General features: G+C 41.5%; 1 protein-coding gene across 2 annotated transcripts in view; it reads right to left on the bottom strand.

Annotated features, from left to right (window-relative positions):
* Fam171a1 (family with sequence similarity 171 member A1) overlaps window positions 1-26,009 on the bottom strand; it is a 154,977-nt gene that overhangs the window by 8,966 nt on the left and 120,002 nt on the right. For both annotated transcript variants that reach the window (XM_047521277.1, XM_047521276.1), the window contains one exon: window positions 20,805-20,981. In XM_047521277.1, coding sequence (XP_047377233.1) covers window positions 20,805-20,981 — 177 coding nt within the window. The remainder of the gene's footprint in view (window positions 1-20,804; window positions 20,982-26,009) is intronic.

Genomic DNA, 26,009 nt, shown 5'->3' with positions numbered 1-26,009 from the left:
ATTGCATAGAGCTTTCAGTAAAAATGCTTTTCAACTTCCCTTTAGGGAAAAAGTGAATAATTTTAGTCTTTCTTTGCCTTCCCCCAATCAAATTAGTTTTAGCCACTTTATTAAACATCCCTCTTTCCAAATACAGATAGTTTCAGCAGAAGCCTTTGGAGTGCAGGAATAGAATAATGGCAGCATGCCAGGGGTTGTTGGAAGTGGAAAGAAGTGGGGAATCTTGTGTTGTTTATAATCATTATCCTTGAACAAATACATTTCCTATTCCCAATCACAGACTGGCTATGTTGCAATTACTTAGACAGCTTTTTTTTTTTTTTTTTAATTGTAAACAAATGGGATACATGTTCTTTCTCTGTTTGTACATGGAGTCAAGGCATACCATTTGTGTAATCATAAATTTAGACAGCTTTTTAAAAAAAATTATGATTCCTCAATCCTACCTTTGCAAATTCTTTCCCAGTAAATCTGGCTTAGGTGAGTATTTAAAAACATTCCCAGTTGGTGGTGATGTTAGGATACACTGAATAAGTCAAAGTCCATGCTTTCTCATCAATTACTACTTCAATAATCATCATTCAGGAAGCACTATGTATTAGACAGTATACATGTCTTACGTGCATTATCTAAAATTCTCACAACAACCATACAGGGTAGGCCTCAGGGTCCCTTTTCAGATGAAGACACTGAGGACTAGGAAGCTGCAAAACCCTTCCAAGATCTTTTGGTGCTGGAAAGCACAGTTGAGGGACTTAGGCCTGCCTGACTCCAGGCTGGGGTTATTGCTTCCTTTCTGTCATGTTGTATTCCTACCAACCTTCCCAGTGTCTGATTATTCTGTTACTTTGTAAAGTTTGCAGGAGCAGACCCACTGAGGAAGACTAACTTGCCTAAGGTTGTTGGTGGTTTCCCAGCCAGAAGTGGAACCACTGGGCTGAACGGCAGAGCACCTTGCTCTGAGGCCTGGGAGGGCTGCTATGGGCAGAAGGCAAGGGAGAGGCAGGTGAAGCTCTCCCATGACTCATGACCATGTGTGGAGGTGTGGGCTGAACACTCAGGGCTCCTGCATAGCCGCCTCGCTCCTACAAGCATCAGCCACAGAAGCGCTTCTGTGGCACTAGAGGCCTGAAAGGATCAAGTGTACAGAATATTCTACCAGTCTCCACATCTCTTCCTTTCTCAGGTGCACAAATTGCTGAGGCAATAGTGCATGGTTCCCTGCTGCCCCAAGAAAGAAACAATACATAGGCAGCTTCTAGGCACTATCAGTTGCCATGGTAACATTCAAATGCAGTGGGTAGAAGGGTACCCTGCGATGTGATGCCTCCTGTCTCACAGCCCCCCTCCTCTGCTCAAAGGGCAGCGATATAAAGGGGACAGTGGGAAAAGCCAGGCATCCAGAAGAGCTTTGCATTCTCTGGCTGTCCCATGCAACAGGCTCCATCATGACTCCAGATGATTCCTTTTCAAGTTAGCAGAATTTAAACTGAAAGGATTCTAAAGTGAGTCTGAGGACATGGAATCCCAATTCAGATTCATTTCTGGAAGTGTGTCTACTACCCACAGATTGTTGGCAACTGAGAGAATCACTATCTCCACGGGGCTCCTAAGGAAGTAGAAACAGAAGACACTGAATAGGTGAAGAAAAAAGTTCTCTATAATGGGTAAGAAAGTTTACCCAGAAGTAGAGAACAGACTTTGTGACTGCTTGCACCCATGCCTGGGCCCCAGGGCCCCCTCGATTTCTGTCATGACTTACATACCATGCCCACTCCCACGCACATGCTCCCCCAATTGCAAGATTTCTGGATCAGCCAGGAGGTGGCTGTGCCTTCTTTGCTTTGCAGTTTTCCCCAAATTGGATTCTTGCGTCACTGCTCTTCAAATGGGGCAGATACTTAGGTTAGGATAAATGGGCCCCAGAGGATAAGAGCTGGAAACAGCCCTCATTCTTGCTCATTCATGAGCAAACCACCTACTTTTACCCTTAAGTTGCCTTTGCCTTCTACAATGCAAGAAAATCAATCGAAACAGACTTTAAAAATACCTCCAAGTTACATCTGGAGCAAGTCAAGTGGGTAGAAGAACACACACAAACACAGACACACACGCCATCTAGCTGACAGGTCCCGGGTCCAGCCAGGGAGACCCAGGGTCTGGTGGTGGTGCTATTGGAAGCCAGAAAGATCACTGATTGAAGAAGTCATAGCTGCTCTGGGAGTACAGCAAGGGAAAGAGTGCCCCTGGGGCAGGGGAGAAGGATGAAGTTAGCTTTGATGATCAAGCAGGGTTTGTCAGTAGGGGGAGGGGGTGAGGCCAGGAGAAAAAAGGAGAGGACATTCTGGGGAAAGGGAATAGCAAGGACATAGTCATGATGCAGTGGGTATAAAAGATAGACAAGATGGGGCAGAGGGAAACCTGGGTTGTGAGGGAATAGTGGTACCGAGTCTGGGAATGAGTTTGGCTCCACCTGGGAAGGGCTTCAAATGCCATCAGCAGTGGCCCCTGGGGACCTGTAAATGAAGGCACAGCATGGCCAGCCTTCCCAACACCTGTCCCTCTGCCACACTCCCCCTCATTAGTTCTTGCCAAGTTGGTCCTTACAATACACAATACAAAAAGTGTGACTTTTGCTCAAGTCTGTGACTTGCTGATTATCTTTTTTTTCCCCTCACTTCAAAAAGTCTACCCATGTTCCAAGATACAAATCAAGTTATGTACTTTTCCTTCTAGTATATCTAGTATAGCTTAGGTTGCTGGCTGTTTTTCTAGGTCTTATTGCCTCTATGAGACTGTAAGCTTTGAGAGTTTGGGCCTGTGTCTTATATTCCTTTCGCCTTCTTTACACCTAGAAATATCCACGGGTAGGAACTCAACAGTACTTCAGATGGAGTGAAAGCTAGAGACGCAATCCAAAAATAACATCAGGTAACCTGCGGTCGGCAGGAAAGATATCCCTGCAAAGTGTGATTAAAATGGGATGCTACCCTTCCCAACTAAAGGGACCAGAGCCAGCTGGGAAAGAGTTATTTATTTTGGCGTACATTTTTCTATAAAATGCACACATAGCCAGTGACTAAAGGATGACACTGTTTTGGGATTCAACAACAATCATGCTGTTACTGGCAAAGCATTTTCCAGGTTTCTGTGTTTTGTGGGAGGAAGTAAGCTATGGGGAATACAAGAATTAATGAATTGTGTACTAGAAACATATGCTTCTCATTACTGGAATCCTGATGCTGCGGCGGGTGCAGGCTGGTTTCCCCACCTGGGCAGCAGGCACATATAAGAAGAGATTATTGTGCTCAGGCCTAGGGACCAAGGGCTGAGATTCCTTCTTCATAGATGATACTGCTGGCAGAGAAAACAAATGTCCCTAAAGTCTCTTTATGTTGACCAAGCTTATGTGACGGCTGGTGCTGTGATCAGATGCTAACAGAGTGTTTGTGTGCGGGGGCATCGGGCACTGCTCAGGCAGAACAAGGCAGGGACCAGGTTGCTCCTACTCTATGGACAAAGAAAGCTCCTGCTGCTCTTGCCTGTTCTCCTCCAGGAAGTTCATCTGCAGCCAGGTGTGGCCAGCCTCTGGATGTTCCTGGGGCAGTGCATCTTCAAAGGGCTGTCCTAGTGAAGCTTCTCACCTTTGTGGTTCAGACACAGAGCAGCTTCTGATGTCATACTAGCACCTGCAGAGCTGCCTCCTGGGACCTACTTCCTCTGGACTCTTTTTCTGCCCTTCCCTAGGCTATTCCTTCCAGGCCTCTTCCCATGGCTTCCTACTGTCCCCTCAGCATCCTCCTTCCAAGCAGGCAGCTGCTGGGATGTGCAAGTCCAAGGCAGGGTCACCTGGTGCAGGTAGGCAGGACCCCAAGTGTCTGGCCACTCCAGCCCCCATCAGGGTCCTGGGCTCCAACCTGTAGAAGGTGTACGGTCCCAATACACCAACCTGGCTACTGAGCAGGTGTCTCAGGAGCTGGCTGGGTGACATGAGCCTTTTTGCTCTGATTGAGGCCTGTGGCCTTGTCTATTACTGGGACTGCCGGTATGTGAAGCTCATGTGGTGATCTCTCTGGCAACACCAAGGAAGAAATTCTGCATGACAGAAATTTCTAAATTGTCAGTTTTCAAATAGTTGTAAGGCATTCAAATCCTCTAATGGAATCTGAAGCAGAAACAAATATATAAACCAGATAAAAGGTAAGCCTCACTGCACAGAGGTTGGGAGAAGTATCCCTCGGTGACAACCCTCAGGACACCTCCTAACCGTGGCATGGAAGCTATCTTCTACATGTGCCAAAATTGGAAAAGGCAGTTTTATACAAATTTTAAAAAGCATCCTTTTCTCCTGCCTTACAAAAATACACACATTTTTTATTTATCTTTAAAATTCAGGGTTCTGATTATGATAATTATAATGCTAGGTTCTGAAATACCAATGCCCTTAGGAATACAGAGTTGAGGGTTATGGATGTGTTTGCTGTGATGATAAACAGTCCTACCTGCAGTCACATTTGCTTCCCTTTGCTTGTTTCTTATAGTTTGCTGAGTTCTTGTGCAAGCTCTGTTCTTTCACCCCTGCAATCTATTAGTGGGAAGCAGATCACCCTCCCCCCACACTAAAACTGTGTCAATGTCAACATGTAATCTCTGAAAGTGTAGGTTTTCACATACAGTTTCCTTTTTAAACTCCACAGTACTCATAAGATCAGGTTGTTTTTTGCTTGTTACCAAGTGCTTGTTGGAATGAGGTAGTGGACCTATTACAGAGAGGCTTCCAGGCAAAATAAACATGCCAGGTAACAAAGGCAAGATAAATCTGACCTCCTTAGGTTGTATTAAAATTAGACATGTGTTTCGGGTGAGTCTCTCCTTGTATTTTACCATTACTTTGCCTTTGGGGAAACCATTTGTTCAATTTTTTAACTCCCTTTTTTTTTTATATGTTGCAAATAAAAGTTGACCTCATTAGTGCTTGGTAACTAGGTAGGAAAGTGGCCCTCTGATGATTGCTAGGATATCCCATCCCATCCTGCAGGGGAGCACGAGGACTATCTTCTCCTGTCTGTCCTTTATTGTGCATAATAATCATTGTAGATAAATACAGTTTCTACATGAAGAACTCGGGTGCTTTAAACACAGTGAAACTTGTTAGCAGAATACATAACTAACTCAATTCCAAAAGATGAGGGAGGTATTTCAATACACATTTTTTTTTTTTTTTTGAAAATCTCTTTCTATGGTGCTTGGCTTAACTCTAGAGAATGACAATTCTGAGCCTGGATTCAGAATGTCACTGTTCCATATTGGTTTGCTCTCCCACTCCTCACATGTCTAGAATAACATTCTGGATGAGGCCGCTTGTGCTAATGCAGGCATGAACTCAGACAGTGGGAACCACTTTTTCCCTGCTTTTCAGCTGTTTTCTCTGGTCAGTAACTATCTCCTCACTTGGGCTGTGGTGGCTCTGGCCAAAGAACCAGGCAAGGAGTAAGCATTAACTCTTTGGGGGAACAATCTTCTTAAGAAGTGTATCTCTTGGATCCAGAGTGAGCTGCTCTTCTTCCTCTTCCTCTTATCCTCATCCTCCTCCTCATCACCGTCATTACTGTGCCTTCCTGATCCCTGAATATACTGGGTTTTCTTTAGGAGCTAGAGAGATGACTTGCTTTGGGGGACTTTCATCTCTTTTAACCTCTACTATGATTTTTTACCAATCGTACACATAGTAGTACCAAGATCTAAGTCTACTTTGTTGCATGCTTTAACACACTGGCACAGGATCATTCGCTAACAGCAAAATATAAAAATCTACCAGCCCTTAAGCTTCATTCATCAGTACGATAGGAACAGTGACAATTTCCACATTTACCCTATTGTGGAGTAGCTTTCTCTTTTCCAAATTAAAGTCTGTGGCTTTGAATAGCTAGGTTGCCTTCTTTGGAATTATTTTTCCATGAAATTTGTGAGGAGTAAACATTCCTCGTTAATTATATAGCAAAACACTTGTCTGGTGGGCAATTATCTAATCATTCTTGTTGAAAGCAATCAAACTGAAGAGAGAAAGCAATGTGCTTACAGATAAATTCTTATAGCCTTGGGCAAGTACATTTCAGGACTGGTTTGGACAAGAATGGAATTAAGGGCAACTCACTATAATCAACAACCTTCTGTTTGAAGCACAAAATCACAGATACATTGAATATTAGAAATTAAGACATGAAATGAGCCTGTATTTGCTACAAGATGTTCCCTGGTTATGTGATTTCTGAGGAAGATTTTTTTTTTTTCCTTTTTGCAGTACTGGGGATCAAACCCAGGGCCTTGTGCATGAAAGGAGGGAAAGAGATTCCTAAAAAATAAATTTAATTGAAGCAACTATTTTTTTTCCTTTAAGTTTTTGCTAAGTGATCACAGGACTTACTGAAATGCAATTTAGGAAAGAAGCAATAATGGGAAACCATAAAGATTCTGGCAGTTATAGAAAGCTTATGCCTTCCCAGTGACATTCTTCATAGAACTAGAAAAAGCAATCATGAAATTCATTTGGAAAAATAAGAGACCTGGAATAGCCAAAGCAATCCTTAGCTAGAAGTCTGAAGCAGAAGGCATCACAATACCAGACCTGAACTATACTACAGAGCAATAGTAATAAAAACGGCATGGTATTGGCACCAAAACGGACATGTAGACCAATCATACAGAACAGAAGACACAGAGACAAACCCACATAAATACAGTTATCTCATACTACAAAAAGGTGCCAAAAATGTTCATTGGAGAAAAGATAGCACCTTTAACAAATAGTGCTAGGAACACTTGGAATTCATATGTAATAAAATGAAATTAAACCCCTAACTTTTACCTTGCCCAAAACTCAACTCAAAGTGGATCAAAGACTTAGTCACTAGAACAGAGACCCTGTGCCTAATAGGAGAAAATGTAGGCCCAAATATTCACCATGTTGGCTTAGGATCTGACTTCCTTAACAAGTTCAAGAAGTACAATCAAGAATCAATAAATGGAATGGATTCAAACTAAAAACCTTTCTCAGCAAAGGAAATAATAACGTGAAGAGAAAGCCTACAGAATTGGAAAAATCTTTACCTCAGATAGAGTATTAATCTCCAGGATATATAAAGAACTCAAAAAACTTAATACCAATCCCCCCCCAAATATCCTGATTAATAAATGGCTTAAGGAACTGAACAGACATTTCACTGAAGAAATACAATCAATCAACAAACATATGAAAAATGTTCAACATCTCTAGCAATTAGAGAAATGCAAACAAAACTGCTCTAAGATTTCATCTCACTCCAGTCAGAATGGCAATTATCAAGAATACAAGCAACAATAAATGTTGATGAGGTTGTGGGGAAAAAGGTACACTCATACCCTGCTGCTGGGACTGCAAATTGGTGCAACCACTCTGGAAAGCAGTATGAAGAAAACCTGGAATGGAACTGCCATTTGACACAGCTATTGCACTTCTCAGTTTATATCCAAAGGACTTAAAATCAGCATACTACAGTGATCCAGTCACATCAATGTTTACAGCAGCTCAATTCACAACAGCTAAACTATGGAGCCAACCCAGGGGCCTTTCAACAGATGAACGGACAAAGAAAATGTGGTACACAATGGAAAATACATACACAATGGAAAACTTTTAAATAATTTATTTGATTCATTGTAAACAAATGGGGGTACAACTTATTTCTCTGGTTGTACATGAAGTAGAATCATACCATTTGTGTAATCATACATGTACATAGGGTAATGATGTTTGTCTCAATCTGTTATTTTTCCTTCCTCCACCCTTCCCACCCCTCTTTTTACACAATGGAATATTACTCAGCCTTAAAGAAGGATGAAATTATGGCATTTGCTGGTTAATAGATGGAGCTATAGAATATCATGATAAGTGAAATAAGTCAGTCCTAAAAAACCAAAGGTTGAATGTTTTCTCTGATATGCAGATGCTAATTGATAATAAGGTGGGGGTTAGGAAAGAACAGGTACTTTGGATTAGGTAGAGGAGAGTGAAAGGAGGGGAGGGGGTGGGATTAGGCAGGATAGTAGAATGAGTGGGACATTATTACCCTAGGTACATATGCATGACCAGTGTGATTCTACATCAGGTACAACCAGAACCTGAGAAGTTATACTCCATTTATGTATCATGTGTCAAAATGCATTCTACTCTCATGTATAACTAATTAGAATAAAAATTTTTAAGCTATTTTTTTTTTTGCGGTACTGGGGATCGAACCCAGGGCCTCTTAACTGATCTATCTCCCCAGCCCGAATAAAAAAATTTTAAAAAGAGAAAGTTTAGATCTTGAATAGATGGCCAAAAGTATTAGGCTACACAGTAGCATTAATAAAATTTAATGGATATATGTATATATTTATAAATTTGCAGAAAGTAGTATCAGAGTATGAGTTAACTAGACTCATCTGGAGAAAAATTTAGTTCAGTACTAAGTCCAAAACCATCTTGCAATTACAGGTTGGAAGGAGCTGGGCGGGGAAAGCAAAGGACTGTGAGTGGCATGGCCAGTAGGCTCTGGCATTAGAAAAACAGTTCAGGATGACGGATGGCACAAGAGAGTCAGCAAGCAGGAGAGATGTGATAGGATGCTCTCTACCAGGTCTTTCTAAAGAGCCTATTAAGATGGGAGATGTCCTAAGTGTAGGGTCTGATGGGGTGGATTGGGAGGACAGCCTGAGGGGCTCTTCTGAAGCTCCTGGGTGATGCAGGTGCCACTCATCTGTGGACCACCATTTCAGCAGCAAAGCTCTAAGTTATGTGCTCTTGAGTAGGGGTAGCAGTCTTCTCAGAAAAGCCCTTTGCCATTTCCCACAATATGGCTGTGGTGCATCAACTGGGTGGTCATTGCTGGAAGCAACATCAGAAGTATCTCTGATCAGCTCAGCAAGGAAACTAGTCACTTGGCAGACTAGGTCAGGGGTTAGCAGATTCAAATGCCTACAGGTGATGTTGTCATTACTTAAGGGAAAGTGCTTCTCAGTGACCTGGCTGCTGTATGTGTGGCCAAACTGGTTCCAAATCAAGACCTTTTTATCTACTCCCAGGGTGCTCTGACCCCAAGATTGTCCCATGTCAGGCTCCTAGGTGTCTTCTGGATCTTGGTTCAAATGTCAATCCTCTGCAGACGCTGACCAACCAATCACTCTCTCTGTCACCACTTGGCTAAACTGTCCTATGGTACCATCTAAGTATACTGGTACATCGTCTCCTTCTAGAACAAAAGTTTCATAATTATAGGGCCCTTCCCTAATTTGTTTTGACACTGCTTTATCCCAAGAGTGTACAACAGCGGGATTTCTGGCATGGAGAAGATATTTGCTGGACAAATGAATGGCTCATTTTTTAAAAAAAGAGAATTCCATGGGAAATCTTTCCCCCCTTTTTAATGTTGGCAGTAAATTCAAACACAACAAACAAACAAATATCCCCAAACTAATCATAAGACACATCTGGGAATGGGCTGTGGCTCTGCATTCCCAGATCCAGTTCATTATTCTTTGAAGCCATGTTAAGTCCTGGCTTAGAAGCAGGAATGCACAAAAATCTGATATTCTGGAAAAGGAAAGGATCTGCAGTCTGAAGGAAACCCTGTTCTGCACCTCCCCTTCTTCACTTCCAGGGATGTCCTGCATGTGCCTCGAGTACTCACTTGCCCAGTTTTAGCTTCTTCCTCGATGAGGAAAGAGGACAGCTCACCACCCACAGAGCAGTTTTGAGAACAATGATGAAACATGTCGGTTTAGAGTAATATCTGTTTTCCTAATGGATAAGCTCGGCTAAGAATGAGTTGATTAAAACTTTTTTTTTCTTTGCAGTGCTGGGGATCGAACCCAGGGCCTATGTGCTTGTAAGGCAAGCACTTTACCAACTGAGCTATCTCCCCAGTCAAACCATTTCTTCTAAAAGATCTGAGTTGTAATCCTACTTTTCTCTCACTTCGATTTTGGTCACTTCGAACTGCATATTTTAAATGGCTGGGCTGTTGTGTACAACCACATCTACGAGGAGCAAGTGAGGGTGCTTCTGTGGAGACCTCTGAACCTCCACATTCTGTACGTGCTGAGTTTGTCTGGGGTGTGTGTCTGCCCACATGTGTGCACACAAATGACTTTAAAGGGAGGATTCAAGAGAAGGAGCAAAAAGAATCACAATATTAGGAACCTAACATGTGGCCAGAATGTGCATAATGCATTATGCACATCATAGTTAAGCTTTTTAGGATATTGGATGGTAGGCTTTATCTATCTCATTTTTGAGGCTAGAAACATTGGGTCCAGGGAAGTTGGTAATTTACCCCCGGACAGTCCCATCCCTAACATTTACAGACCTTGAGAAATTTCAGACCTGATTTATACACAAAATCACTTTAAAAAGAAAACTTATATGGAGTCATAACCTTTTTTAAAAAATCATATGTGTTAAGTATGTCCTAATCTAAAAGAGATTACAGCTCATGTAAAAATATAAAACCAAATTTGTCAAAAAACAAACAAACAAACAGAAACAAGGCTATACTGTTTCAATAAAATTAAAAACATTAATTTTAATTAATGTAGTACCTGATGATGTATTACTGAGCCGAATGTCTAGATTGCAACATAAATGGGACATAGATGGCCCAGGGTGGGGCTTCTTTTGAGTTTGGCATGTCTATGATACAATTCTTCCATCACTTTCCATGAGCTGAACTTACTATAAAACTTCCTTTCTTCTAATGTACTTTTTCATTTTTCCTTAAATATGCTGGGATTGCATCATTCTCCTACCATGTCTACTGCTGTTCAGTGTTCATTAGTCTATTCTATAAAAAAGTCCATTTATAAATGTAAATTCAGGCATCAAAAAATCTGACAATTTTAAGTTCTGTATCAAATCCAAATGACATGGAATATTTTCAAGTTAAATTCTAAAAGATCATTATCAAAACCCAAATCCCCAATTTGAAGTTCCTTGCAGAAATTACCAGATACCAAAAAAAACCCCTGGGTCTTCAGGCCCCAGGTTGGAAGCACTGAATCTTGTTCAGGAAACCAAGGACATCTGGAATCTTCATTTACCCCAAGCACCCATCCTTGCTGTCCTCATTGGAGATGAGGATGACAAGACAGGTTGCCGTAATGGCCAGTGGTGTCCAATGGAAAGAAAGAAGCAGACCCAGGCAGGTGGCTGGGCTCCTCCACTAGTGAGAGACCTGCTCTGCATACCTGAAGGCAGGTTCTTACATTGCTCAAATTAAAAGGCAGTACCTATTCTGAACTGAAGGGTTATTTGGATATTCAACTCCAAATAATTAATGATATTCAAAATATAAAACAGCTGGTAGAACATGGGCACTTGACCAGTCAGACTGGAGGCTGGGGCATCCTAGCTGAATACCAGCCTGGGGGAGAAGGTGAGATTGGGATGCTACATTTAGGGACATTAAATCTTGATAGTACCTGTCCTCCTTTCTTATCATACTTTACCCCAAATTCACTAAGAAAGAACAACAATGATGATAACAACAACAATGGCCTACACCCACAAAGCCTTTCACCAAGTGCCCAGTGCTACTGTAATTGTTCTTCATTCATAACAATTCTCTGAGGTAGGGACTGTGGCTACTGTGTTTCCTATTTTACTGATGAGAAGATGGAAGCCCAAGAGGTTCAAGGACTTATTACTCTAGCTCACAGAATTATCGGTGACCCAATGAGGAGCCATGACTCTAGCCCATGCTGTCCCAATTGCTGGGGTTCATGCTGCCTTAGTAATCTGTCCACTAATGCCAGAGGCTATGCATTATCCAGTGCAACATTCAAATCTACCAAAAATATTTTTACTTATTATTCATTTACACAGAGGAAATTGGCAATATAATACCCTTAAAATATTTGTTTTTGAAAATAACTGTGGCACCATTACCTTCCAAATTACTTTTCATCCAGAGTGATACTGGAATGAACATGTTAGATCCGTACTTAAAACCCAGGCCAAATAGCAGAACACCAAGGGGCACAGAGGCTTCTTGGTGATGTGAAAAGCCAGCAGGACACACACTTGCCACAGAGAGCCCACAAAGTGACTCTCCATAATTGGTCATTAAAATTGACTATAAAAGAAGACAGGTTTTCTTTGAGGAGGAAGACACTGATCTGTTAACTCTAAGACCACAAAAGCAAGCAACAGTACTTTGTCAAGTTTGTCAAAAAATGGTTTTCATTAAACCCAAGCATGGGAAATGCTAGTTCTCCAGCCAATGATATTTTAAGAAAACCAAATTCCTAAGAATAGGGTTTTAAAACAAAAGCGCTTTGAATCACAGTTATGCCAGAGCTAGTGGGATGATATTATTTTCTGAAAATTGTCATTTGGGGGAGGCTACCAACACAAAAGGCTTAACAATTCTCAGAAATAGATTGATATAACAAAATTGTTTCTTGAGTTGCTAGGTAACACTGAAAAACAACTGCCCCTGTTCTGAGATCACTCCCAGGGACAGCACAAGGGCTATTACCCTGGTTTTATCCCCTCTTGTCTGCCCAGAGGGGCAGAACACTCCAACTGGGATGCTAAGGGTTCATAGCAGCCCAAAGAACCCCATCTGTATCAAAGAGCAAATCACCATTGACTGGCTGTTGAAATCTCTGGCAAGACAAAGTTTTCACTTTGTCATCATTTACTCAAACGAGTCCTATGTGGTCAGTTTTCTTTGCCATCTGCTACATCATATCGATCAGCTTTCTTTGCAGGTGAATCACCCCTTTTCTCCCACACATCTCACTGAAGTCCAATTCACTTCCAAGGATAATTTTTACATCTGGCAAAGTACAGAATCTTTTTTCCTGAGACTTGTTTCTAAGCCATTGTTTTTGCTCTGAAATGACCTATTTCAGGTAACAGCATTCTTAGGGATATATTAATATTATACTAAGGTAAGCTGACTTCCTCTGTTCAACACCCTTCACAACTGCATCTGTTCTCATGGGAAAAAAATGGTGTCTATGACTAAAATTAATGTCATGCATATAAATACATACTTAATGTAGAGAAATAAACTCATTTTTCTGTTCTAACTTTTGCCCATAAAATATAAAACAGTTCACCCTTACCATATAATCACAACACCCAGTATTCCAATCAGAGTTCTTTCATCCAGACATGTGGCTTATGATGGAGAAAAAAGATAAGCTAGTAATGTTATTATGAATTACTTTTTTTTTTCCCCAAAGAACAGTTTTAGGTTCACAGCAAAACAGAAAAAGGTATTCTCACTTCTGTCTATTCCCCACCCCCACCCCAGGTACAGCCTCCCCCATCATCGATATCCCCTACCTGGAGCAGTAATATTTGCTACAACTGTACCTACACATCATTATCACCCAGGGTCTGTAGTTTACATGTTCAGTACTATGATCTTCATTTCCTAAAAATTATAAGCAAAATTAGTGCTTTAAGAACTTCCACTCCCTCCTGTTATCCACTCCCTCAAAACTAATGAAATGGAAAAAAATATTAGATCTGTATTTTAAATAAGCTCCACATTCAAGGACAAGCTGGCCATGACTTACCTAAAGGACTAATTAAATGTGCACAGCATCAGCAGTAACGTCCACCATCTGAAGCAGACACAAATCTACTCCAGGCCAATTACAACTAGGTACTCCTGAACCATGCCACGTATGCACCATACATGATAAGAAGCCAGTTCAGTAACCACCATTTCTATAGCAACCCACATACGCTCTGCCTGCTATGTTTTGAGAAGGCAGTTAAAACTGGATTCTACAATGTAGCTTTGCTCTTAGAATATGCTTTTATTTTTGTCATCTCATGAGAATGAAAGTATCCAAATCAAATGAGGTGCCATTAAATAGCAGAAACTTAGCAAATCCAAAATCTTAAATCTCAATTTCTTTGCCACTCACTGTCAGTCAGTCACTTTAAATTCCAACCACTGACCTGGTTTGCTTGTTCATAAGTGACCATTCCCCAGGGCTACAAGTCAGATCTCAGTTTGACAAGCTCCTACATCAGACAGCCATCTGCTGCCCCAGTTATATACTAAAGAAAGAGTAAAGGTCCAGAAAAGCAAGTTGACATGGTCATCTCTTACTGTGCAGAAAGTCCCAGCTGAAATGCATTCACCGTGACCAACTATCTTTACCAGACCTGGGAAGGAACACTGCTTCTTTCAGAGGTCAAATTGACCACTACACATGACTGACAAGATGGGTATGTTCATTCACATCCCATCCCATTCTTTCAAACACACCTTTCTACCTAGCACCCAGAGAGGGCACAATCAGATGATCAAAAGTTAAAGAATTCTGCCAATTCCTCAGAAGACCACTAAGTAGGGTCCTCTTTGTGCTAAAAATCAAGTGGAATTTTAACACATTTTCAGCAAAGCTTACTGTTAAGGCAGCAAAAGTTTCAATCTAGAATATGTAGGTTGTGCATTTTTAAACAAAGTATTTGAGAGTATATACAGCCATGTAGCCAACTGACACTGATGTAAACATATTGAACATGATCCAGTGTTATTAGTGTTAATCTATTAGGTCACCTTCTGGTGAATATGTAGGTTGGACTATGGAGATGCTAATTTCTAGTATGAGAAATTCTTCACAAGTTCCAAGAAAAAAAAAAGAACATTGAAAGACAGTCATGGTCATTAAAAAAATGACAAGTGGAATAAATGGTAGCACTAAATACTGATCCCTCTGAAGGTATCAGAAAGGGTCCATCTAACTCTCTCTACTAAGAGTAAACTTTTATCTGTAATCAAGGATTTTAGTATTTGAGTTAGAGTTAAAACATGGATTTATAGAGTCAATATTAAAAATGTGGTTTTATCATTCAAACAGAAGTCCTACTGAACTATAAAAGAAGTTTATCTTTTTTTTACAGCGAAAATTTGATTCTCTGAACATCAGCTGTCATATTTGGCAAAGTGCACAAGGCAGTCTGGTACATGGGAAATATGGAGGTTGTGGCTGAACCCATACCCCAGTTTGGTCCTGCAAAGTGTAGAATATTCTTGCATTGTGATATAAGAATGGAAAAAGCTTCCCCTCAGGAGGCAATAGGTCAGGGGTCACAAACTTTTTCTGTAAAAAATCAGATTGATAGCAAATATTTTTGGCTTGGGGGGACCTAAATGATAACTAGATACTCACAGAGTGCTGTAGTGTCGAAGCATACTAACAGATGACCATGGCTGTATGCTAATAAAACTTTATTTAGTGATGCTTATGCATGAGTTAAATAAAATTTCATTTTTCCCTCCATCTCTCTCCCTTCCTTTTTTTTTTGCAGTGCTGGGGATCAAACCCAGAGCCCCACACGTGCAAGCCGAGTGTTCTGTCAGTTACAGTGAGTTTCATATAATTTAAAAAAAATTGTCATGAGATATTCTTTTGATTCTTATTTCCCTCCATTCTTACTGAGTTATAACTGACGAATAAAAATTGTATATACTTACGGTGCACGACTTGATGATTCAACATACATATCAAGATAAACAACACACTGTTACCTCACCACTACCATTTTCTTCTTATGGTAAGAATATTTAAGACTTATTCTCTTAACAAATTCTAAGTATACAGTGTAGCACTGTTAACTATATTCACACTACTATAAGGTAGATCTCTAGAATTTACTGGAAACTCTGTATCCTTTGACCATTTCTCCCTCTTGCCTCTTTTGATTCTTTCTTCAATCATTAAAAAAAAACAAAAAAAATGTAAACCCCAATCTTGGCTTTTGGGTCATAGTTGGTCAACCGGATTTAGGCAAAAAATTCTTAATGGATTTATAAGTTGCTACTTCTGGTTGTTTAACAATTCAGAATTGGTAATTATTTTGATTTATCTCCAAAGTAGATAATTTAAAGTATTAAATTATTTGAAGTGATTATTGTAACCATAAGCAGCAACTAATGATAAACTAATGATAAACTAATGATAAACTGTATGTGTTTATTAAGATATGTTTTGGTGCATTCCTAAATTGTTTTCTTGATCTGATAATGCTGTCTTGGGAAGTTTTTATTTAATTGAAATATTTCAGTTTGAACTTACATAATGATATTATTGATTAAATATATTAGTAAAACAACTTATGAGATATGTAGGCTTCATTTGAATTTAGTCAGTTAAGGAACATATGGTTTCTTTGAAATGTCCATCGAATCTTAAAGTTTTCAGAAAACATATTTTAATTCATTCGAGTATTTCTGAATGACGATCCAAACGTTGGCTTTTCTCTGTGCACATGCAATCTGTTACAGCCAGGAATTTGGCAGTTACATTTTTTTTGCAGTAAATGCTAAGTTAAAAAGACCATTTAAATGGAAATAGATCAACCACACAATGAAGACTCCCACTGAAAAGGCTCAATACCACAGGGATTATTTCTGGAGAAGAAACAGAGAACTAGAAGATATATTTCAGGGGCTTTATAACAATGTGCACTTCTTTATTTCCAGTGATTTCTATATTGTATTAGCTTCCAAACTGCTGCTATAACAAATTATCATAAATTGAGGGTTTGAACATACTACAAATTTATTCTTTTATGCTTCCAGAGGTCAAGAGTCCACATATAGTTCTCTGGGCCAAAGTGAAGATCTCTGCAGGGCTGGTTTATGGGAGAAATCCTTTCTGGCCCTTCTCAGCTCCAGTGGCCACCTATACTCCCTGGTTCATGGCCCTTTTCTCCACCTGTAGAGCGCTCTAACCCTGCCCCACCATCACACCGCCATCTCCTCCGACTCCAATTCCTTTGCCTCCTTCTGATAAAGACCCTGGTGTCCCTTAACCACATAAGGGAATATTAACAGGGTCCAAGGATTAGGATGTGGAGACATTTGGAGGAAGGGCTTTATTCAACCTGCCATGTACATCGAACAATTCTTCAAATAAAATTTTATTGTTTGTAAACTGTACATGAAAAACACCAGTGAGAGTGAGGGTACCGTACTGCTTTTATATATCCACACCACATCATTACCACACCCGCAACACACACGTGCAACCTAGAGAAAGCTTCGTTGTGTTGGGAACATGATCTTTTATCATCCCAGTCCGAGTCACCTATACTCAAATGTGTTCATTTAGGAAAGAGGACGCAGGAAGAAGAAAGAGAATAATGATGGGGAAAGATCCAATGTAACTATTCTCCCATGAAGAAGAGCTCCAAGAATCATCCTTCTGTCCCTCTGTGTGGATCTTGAATGGCCACCCCTCCAAAGGCTCATAGATCACAGATTTGGCCCCTAGTCAGTGGTGCCATTGGAGGTGGTGGAACCTTCAGGGGGTGGGACCTAGTGGAAGGAAGTTAGGTCACGAGGGGCCTGCCCTTGAAAGAGGTATTGGAACTTCAACCCTTTCCTTTCCTGCTGTCATTAATGGAACAGTGTCTTCTGCCGTGTGCTCCCTCCTATGATGTACTGCCATGCCACAGGCCCAAAGGCAACAAGGCCAAGTGACCACAGATGAAACCTCTGAAACCCTGAGCCCAAACAAAACTTTCCTCCTTCTGAGGCATTCATTCTGTCACAGTGACAGAAAGTTAACACATGTACATATGTAAAGGTGAAGTCTACGTATACAATCATCTTGAGCATAATGTCATATTATAATATTACATGTCTGACTTCTAAAAACATCTCAGTCATCCTCATTCGATTGGATTATTCAACAGACATTTCAACTGGATACCTTGCATGTGCTGGGAACTGTTCTTACTCCTAAGGATTCAAAGACAAATGGGACTCTGTGAGTTCCAGGTGGTGACTGAGGAAGAGCACAGCCATGTCCTGATGCAATGCCAGTACTACAGTGCACATGTGCTGGAGGGACAAAGGGAGCTGGAGAACAGGTTCTGGTCATGCAGAGTGACAAGCTCTGAGGGAGGCCTTAGCTGGTCCAAGGAAGGGTAAATAGTTTGGTATGGTGGAAACGGAGGCAAGCACAGGACAGCGTCTGGGATGAAGGCCGATGGCTGGGGCTGGCTCTGCAGAGCTCTGTGTGCCATGCTGTAGTCTGGCCTTCCTCACATGAATGACTCTTAGATAGTCTGTGGCTTTGCAGATAACCCAAGCAGCCATGCACAAGGACCACGGAGGGAAGGAGGGGTTCAAAGCATCCAGACAACTGCTGGAATTGAAAAGGGTCTTAGCTGAGGTAGTGATGACCCAGAGAAGGAGAGGGTAAATTTGAGAATCAATGATCTCACATCAACATGACTGTAAGGATCAGACACTGCTGCAGGTGGCATGGGGCACTGATGCCAAAGAGTAAGTTGAGAAACTCTGAGGTTACTTTTTTGATGATTGGTAGATGATGCCCTTAACCAAGAGAGGAGACAGAGAGCTGAGCAGGTGCGGAGGTTGGAGTATGTGTGTGTGGGGGTAGCTAAGTGTTTACAGGTTGCATTTGAGTTTCCTGTGGGCTATGCAGAGACAGAAGTTTGAGAGATGGTGGGAACCTCTGGTAGCTGCAGGAGTGCGGGACGTGGTGAGATGCCCCAGCAATGGCATGTCAAGTTAGCCAAGAGTGGGGCATGGGACAGAACCCAGGGACAGGCATACAGAGAACCCAGGGGAAACTAGGTCAGAAGCCCAAGAAGAGGACGCTTGTCAGAGGAAAGGAAGCCATGAAATGCTGCAGGGACATCAGAGAGGGTGAGGAGGTCACCGATTCCACAACTGGCAGCTGCTGATGGCCTCAGTGATGTTCATTTCGGGAGACTGGAAGGAGGAGGAGGGACCACAGGGGTTTGAGAGGTAGGAGCAGCATGTGGGGAACAATCTCTCAAGAAACCTGTGCTACAAAAAATCTGGAGTGCTGGGGTGGCACCACCAGAGAGGGCCTTCTCCAGAGTGGGGACCTCTGTTTGCTCTGTGAACTCTCAGGCCTGCTTGCTATGGACCCAGTGCAGCACTGAGCTCCTTCTGGTACTGACTCATCCACTCCTGTGACCATGAGTCTCATCTGTCAACTGGTCGTAAGGCATAGCCCCGATAGGTGATCAAATGCACCTGGATGCTGTTGTGAAGGTATTTTGTGGGGAAGGAGAATAACATTGAAATCACAGACTTTGAGTAAAGCAGATCACCCTCATCTAATCTTTAGAGAAAGACTGAGGTTCCCCAAAGAAGAAATTCTTCCTCCGATTATTGTTAGACTTAAATTGCAACATCGATTCTTCTCTGCATTTTTATTTGGCCAGTTTATCCTGCATTTTGGGCTTGTCCTCCTCATTCAATGGGCCAATTCCTTTATTTCTTTCCCTGATCTCCATCAAATAATTGTTTCTCTGGAGAACCCTAATACACTTCTCATAAAAACAGCAGGTGCTATTATTATTCCTATTTTAAAGCTATGGAAACTGGTACAGAAAGGTTAAGCAACTTGACCAGGGCCACACAGCCAAGGGTGGCATAGGTAGAACTTCAACCCACCGTGTCCACAGAGTCCTGCACTTAATCAATGTTTTGCTGCTTTTCCAGAGCACAGACCTGAGTGTGTTTGGGGCTCACTGAGAGGGCTAACAAAGGGAGGCAGAATATATGAGAGAATGATTCCCTGTAAATGCATGTTTCTCACAAATGAGATAATAATTATGGTTATACATAAAAATTTAGCTGCAAAGATATTTATCAAACATTTAGAAGAGTAACATTTTTACTGTAAAGAGTTTATGAATAATATATCCATGAATGGAATACTGCACACTCACTAAAATTGATACTGCTGAATAATAATACTTAGAATGATGTTCATGCTATTCTATTGGTTTTTAGAAACAAGCTATATAAAGCACATTACCTAGGAATAATCCCATTTCTTTTAAAATGCTGGCTAGAGAGCAACCTTTAAGGGAACTTCCATTTGGGGTACTTGTGCTTTTAAATTTTTATTTTCTCCTGGATTACTCACTCCAAAGGAAAGCAAGCTGCTAGACTTTAAGTAGTTCTATGGAGAGTCCCCTATGCAAGAAATTGAAGCTTCTGACTGACAACTGGTAAGGAACTGAGGTCTGACTGCAACTATGCGAGTGAGTCCTGAAGCATGCCTACTGATCCCGCTCAACCCTGCTTAAGATGACCAGAGATGAGCCAGAGCCCTGGCTGACAGTGTGACTGCAACCTTGCTAGAGACCCTGAGCCTGAAACACTCAGCTCAATTGTGCCTGGCTGACCCCCAGAAACCACGAGGCAGTTGACGTTCACTGTTGCTTTAAGCTGCTAAATTTTAAGGTAATTTGTTACACAGCACCAATTAGTAACTACCACACATGTGCAAATGAAATGACAAGCATAGGATTCAAAACATCTTAGTGATTTTCACTAGGTGGTAGGATAAGTAACTTTTATTTGCTTTGCAAAATGTTGTCAAATATTTTTCCTTTTTTAGAAGACACAAAAAGACCATGTAACCAAGAGAGATCATACAACCTCCTGAAGAATCAAAGGATAAAGATGAGGAGATCCCATTTTAGCTCATCACATAATTAAAGGTTCTTTTCAAGTTAATTAGTTTCAAAGTACAAAATAAAAAAAAAAAATCGAACTCCCACCAGAGTGGCTGAAGGACATGGTGGAGCAATCCTTACCCACCAGAAACCAAAATGCACCTGTGAGCAGCAGTAGCCACTAACTACGAGGAAAGCAGACATCCACGAGCTCCTCAGAAGGAAAAGCGAACAGTAACAAAGTCTTGCCAGCCAGTGGTGATGCAGGACTCTTGCTTACCCAGCTTCTGGTCAAACCGCCATGCTGCCACGTAAGCATTGTGCCTCAGACTGCTCTGGGTGGCCAGCGGCACAGTGACGTAGATGGGACCGTCCACCAGCACCGGGGTTCCATTGCTGCTGAGCAAGTGGACGCTGACAGCCGTGACGGGGGTCAGGTCATACCTGGTGCTGTTTCCTAGAAGGGAGAGGCATTTTCCGTCATGTTTTCACTAAGCACCTGGGGCTGCAGAAACCCTTGTAGAAGAATAGTCACAGATAACACTTGGTGAGTGGGACCTCCTACATGCCAGGAACTGTGTCCATAATCCTCATCATAACCTCTTCAGGCAGGTAAAACCGCCCCCATCATATGCATAAAAAACAGGTTTGGAGAGGGCAGTAATGGTAGCTACCCTACGGTCATGTACTTGTACAGAACCAGATTCCAAGCTCCGGGTTGCCAATTCGATTACACGACATTTCCCAAAAGGACCTCAAAAGGGAAAGAGTTTTCTCTTTATAATGCACGGTGAAGGTGTATGTGGAAATCACTGAAAATAACTTCTATACAAAGTAAGTCCCAATAACATATATAACACATATAATAGCACACATCAATAATAGATAACCATAATGAAACCAAATCTTTTATAATTTTTTTTTCTTTTTTTTAGGTGGTGCTGGGGATTGAACCCAGGGCCTTGTGCATGCTAAGCAAGCACTCTACCAACTGAGTTATATCCCCAGCCCTGCTCCAAATATTTTAGAGAGTGTTTTTTTTAAGAAGTAAATTGCTTCAAGGTCTGCTTTAAAATATTAACTTCTGCTAAAAGTAGACTATTAAAATTTGAACTTGAAGTATTTATGATTTATTTTAGTTGCCATTGTTATTTTGGTCTATTTAAAAGGAACTTAATATCCCATTTACTTTCCATTAGAGGACTTATTCAAGCCAATGTTTTAATGACTGTCTCCTGATAAGTTAGAGAATGCTTTATGGGAGTGTATAATATTTATTCACTTAAGCAATCCATTTTAGATTTCTCTATAGTAAAATATAATATCATGCAAATGTATTCTGCCATAATTTTCCATCCCTCCTTGAACAGAATGACAGTGATAAAAAATTTTAAGCAATATTAGAATATGATCTATAGGGTTTCCTATCAGTTCCTTATTCACTTACCTATCTATCTGAGCTAATGCCTCTATTTTGGAACAAGAACACATTGAAAGCAAATCGTGAATTTGAGAGTTTCTACAGGGAGGTTTAGTTAAATCCTTCACAAGAGCAACTTTTGAACAGTCAATGACAGGAGAGCCTCTCATCTCTGTTTTTCAATGAGGGAAAGGCAGGGGAAGAGAAGACTTTTATTTTTAGTCTGGTCATTTTATTTTAGGATGAAGAAAACCAAACCCCAGAATTTACCATGTTTCTGGTTAAAATACCTGTGGATTGGGACAGGTGACAAGTGCTAAAGGTGACACAGTAGCAAAGCCAGGCCAATAAAGTCCGGCTCTAGGTTTTGTCAGAATCTCTGGATGATTCTCATCATAACCTCTTCGGGAAGGTAAAACCCTCCCATTTTATGCTTAAAATCAGGCTTGGAGAGGGCAGCAATGGTAGCTATCCTACCGTCATGCACTAGTTAGCTTAACTTAAAACTACAGAGACATTAAATAACTTGTTGGACTCTGTGTAAACAACTTGGAGTTAACGTCTTCCTTTAGGGAACACTGTTTTCTTCCATCAAGCCCCCTGTGGGATTTCCCTGTATAGGGAGACAGCAAGTAAGTGAAGCAGAAAGCATTAGAAATGGCATCTCCCTCCGCCCTCCTCCTTTTTTGATTCTTCCTTTCCATGATCCCATACATTCCTGGTCCAGGGAAGTGGGGTTCCAGAACCAGATCTGCTGTGAACTATCCACACAGTCTGGCAAGTTGCTCTGCTACTCTAGGGCTGTTTTTCTTATCTTCATAACTAAGGAGGGTGGACCAAATGCCTTCTTGAATATATGGACATAAATATTCTTAACATTCAGAAGAAAGCCAACATTGCAGGAAAGAGCATATTAAATGAAAGCACTATGCATTAGGTTCCTGTCACTAGGGGTCCCTTTAGAAGTTTTCTAGTTGCCTTGAAACATTTCAGGTAGTCATATCTGCTTTTTGGAAGCCTGTTTCCTTCTTCATACTCCATTAAAGGCTTTCTCCTACTCCATGCTTCCCTGATGACACTCCTACCCTCCTGCTTTCTTTATTCTGAAATGATTCATATTTTAAGGGCTATTATTTTCCTTATACTCTTTGAGTTCTACAGATAACCAGGCCTCTCTTCCTGCCCATCTTCTTCTTTTTTTTTTTTCTTTTTTTGGTACTGAGGATTGAATTCAGGAGTTCTTAACCACTGAGTCACATTCCCAGCCCTTTTTAATTTTTATTTTGAGACAAGGTCTCGCTAAATTGCTTAGGGTCTTGCTAAATTGCTGAGGCTGATTTTGAACATGTGATCCTCCTGCCTCAGCCTCCTGAGCTGCTAGGATTACAGGTGTGCACCACTGTGCCTAGCTTTCTGCCCCATCTTGATGTGACTTGGTTCTTTATGTCCAAATCAAGACAGGTGTCAGGTCAAAGAACAGGAGGAGTGGGAAGCATCATGGACAGCTAGGAGACAATGGTCTCATCTCAGGCTTCTAGCTGATCAGTTACTGGTAACATGAGCAGTGCAGCTCAGCCACCAGGGTTCTGATCTGGAAAAATCTTTTATTTTTGTGATAGTGGTAATTGAATGTAGATTCAAATATCTACATTCAATTACCACCAAGCTCCACCATTGAGCTACATCTCCAGTCCTTTATATTTTGAGAAAGGTTCTTGCTAAATTACTGAGAGTTTTGCTAAGTTGTTGAGGCTGGCCTCAAACCTGTAATCCTCTTGCCTCAGCCTCCTAAACTGCTGGGATTACAGGGGTGAGCCACTGCACTCTGCTCCTGATTCCCGATCAAATCTGAAATCTAGATTTCTAAGTCTCTTGATATTCAAATGATAACGTCTATGCAAATATTAAAAAAAAAACACTCTTCAAAATCTGAAATACTTTTGCCTAAGCATTTTGGGTAAAGGATAATCAACCTGTTACCAACTTTTCAGGGTTGCAGGACAACTGGCAACTTGATCATTTATTGTTCTCCTCTCTGTCTTCCTGGAGTTGTCAGCAGAAGTTATTCCTTTAAGACCCCTTGGGAATGCCACAGAGCATTGGGAATGCACAGGTCAGCGCTTTCTTAGCAACCAGGGGAGAGTGTGATGCTTTAAGGTATAATGTCTTTGGCCTGCGGGAGAGGAGGGTGACTCCTTTTAATGCCAGGAAGCCACGGAGCAGAGGGACTGGAAGGAGCGAGTGGGAAGTGACTGAGCTCTCCATATGGCTGTGTTTCTCTACTTTCTCTAAACTGCCCTTATGATGTCCCAAGAAAACCTCCTTCTAATCCCTTTTGCAGCCTCCTGTTTCCTTTCACCTTTGTTGACTTCACAGACATGACCTGTCATCTCACAGACACACCTGGCCTGGGTTCTCCCTCTAAGCTGAGATCTCTTAGGTGCCTTTTGTAAAGCAGGGGCAAGTAACTGTGGGGCAGAAGAGAAGCTGTGCTCGAGCTGCAACTGAGGCCGGCATGGAGCTCAGGAGCGGCAGGGTAATGGTGCTCAGTGGCCCCCAGGTTTAGGTCCCCCCAGGCACATGTGACTGTACCACAGGCTGGATGCCTGTGCTGGTAGGTCTCGAGAAGGCCTGTCCTTTCTAGGTCAACTCATCAGTTATTTCAGTGGAAAAGAATTTTAATGTCACTTTCTAAAGACCTTCTCTCTTCCCTGTGAAATAGAGTGATTTTAAAATAAGACAAACTTCTCTAAAATCAATAGTCCTGTGTCTTTGTGTTCTTCCTGCCCAGTCTTCTCAGATTTCATAATTTATTCAAAAGCTATTGGAAGTGGGACACAGAAAAATTAATGAGCTCTGAAAAATGAGGTTGTACCTCTGAGTTGGGGTTTTATGACTGTGTTCCCTTTTGTTGGGGACATTGGATGGAAGTTAGGACAGTCTCAAATGTGCAAGAGCAAAGCAATGCTTCTCTCTCATACATTTAAACTAAAAGTTATTATTTTTTCTCCCGAGAATGTTTACTAAAGGTGACACACATCTGTCTGATGGCAAATGATGACATATTAATCATATCTCCAGGACACAAAAATTAAAGGGAGAAACAATTCTCAAACTAAGTACCATAGAGGGAAGAAAAGTGAGTAAGAAATGACCAGGTCACCTTCATCTCTAATAAGAAATTTATTAACATACTATAAAATGGATCAGATATTTCAGGTTTAAAAGCTTTTTCAGAATTACAAGTTCATGTAAAGTACTGTAAAATCAAGTGAAATTCAATAAAAGTGTCCCTGGGAAATGTAGTAACTTACCTAGCACAATTTAGACCAGAACAGCCTCTGGTTTTCAATTTTATGCTGTATCTAGTCTAAATTGGGGGAAAGAAGAGGAAGACAAGACAATGATTTAGGGCTTCAAAAACCTTGCTGTCCTTATGCACCATGGGGGACCCGGGACCATGTTATCACCAAGCGCCCTGTTGGCTATGAATGGAGATGGAAGGCAGGTGTTGGCAGGCCTTCTCTGGTAAGGAATTATCCCCTACTTTCTGGCTGGTAGTTTTTGGTTACTCTGATCTTGTAGCTGGATACATGTCATGTTATAATAATGACAATGACAGAACTGACTTAGAGATCTGCCAGAAGAAGATTCCACATAACTTCAAAGCTGGCCACTCTAAGACACTCCAAGGAACCCCCTCTCCAGGGCCCCTTCCAATTCCCTTTGAAAGGAAAGAAAGGTAGAGAAAGCAAATGCAGAGAGGGGGACTATGTGGGGGAAAGCTGGATGGATACTGATGACAAAGAGCAGAAGCTCCCTGCTTCTTAGGGCCCCCGTGCTGGTGAGGTGTGGAGTGCCATTGCTAATCTACAAATGAGGCCCAGCCCCACCCTTTCCCCTCCCAGCTGTGGTGCGTGGTGGTGGGGGCTCTGCAGCTCCTCCAGAGCAACTGGGCAGGCTGTGCACCCCCAACCACATATAGGGAGGCAAGTGGGACAAAGTGGAGGTCAGGGAGGCAGAAATCCCCTAATCCTGATCTCATATGTAAAAAGGGGGAAAAAA

The sequence above is a fragment of the Sciurus carolinensis genome, chromosome 12 (assembly GCF_902686445.1).
Source record: "Sciurus carolinensis chromosome 12, mSciCar1.2, whole genome shotgun sequence".
Taxonomy (NCBI): Eukaryota; Metazoa; Chordata; class Mammalia; order Rodentia; family Sciuridae; genus Sciurus; species Sciurus carolinensis.
This window is presented reverse-complemented; position numbering and strand designations above follow the sequence as displayed.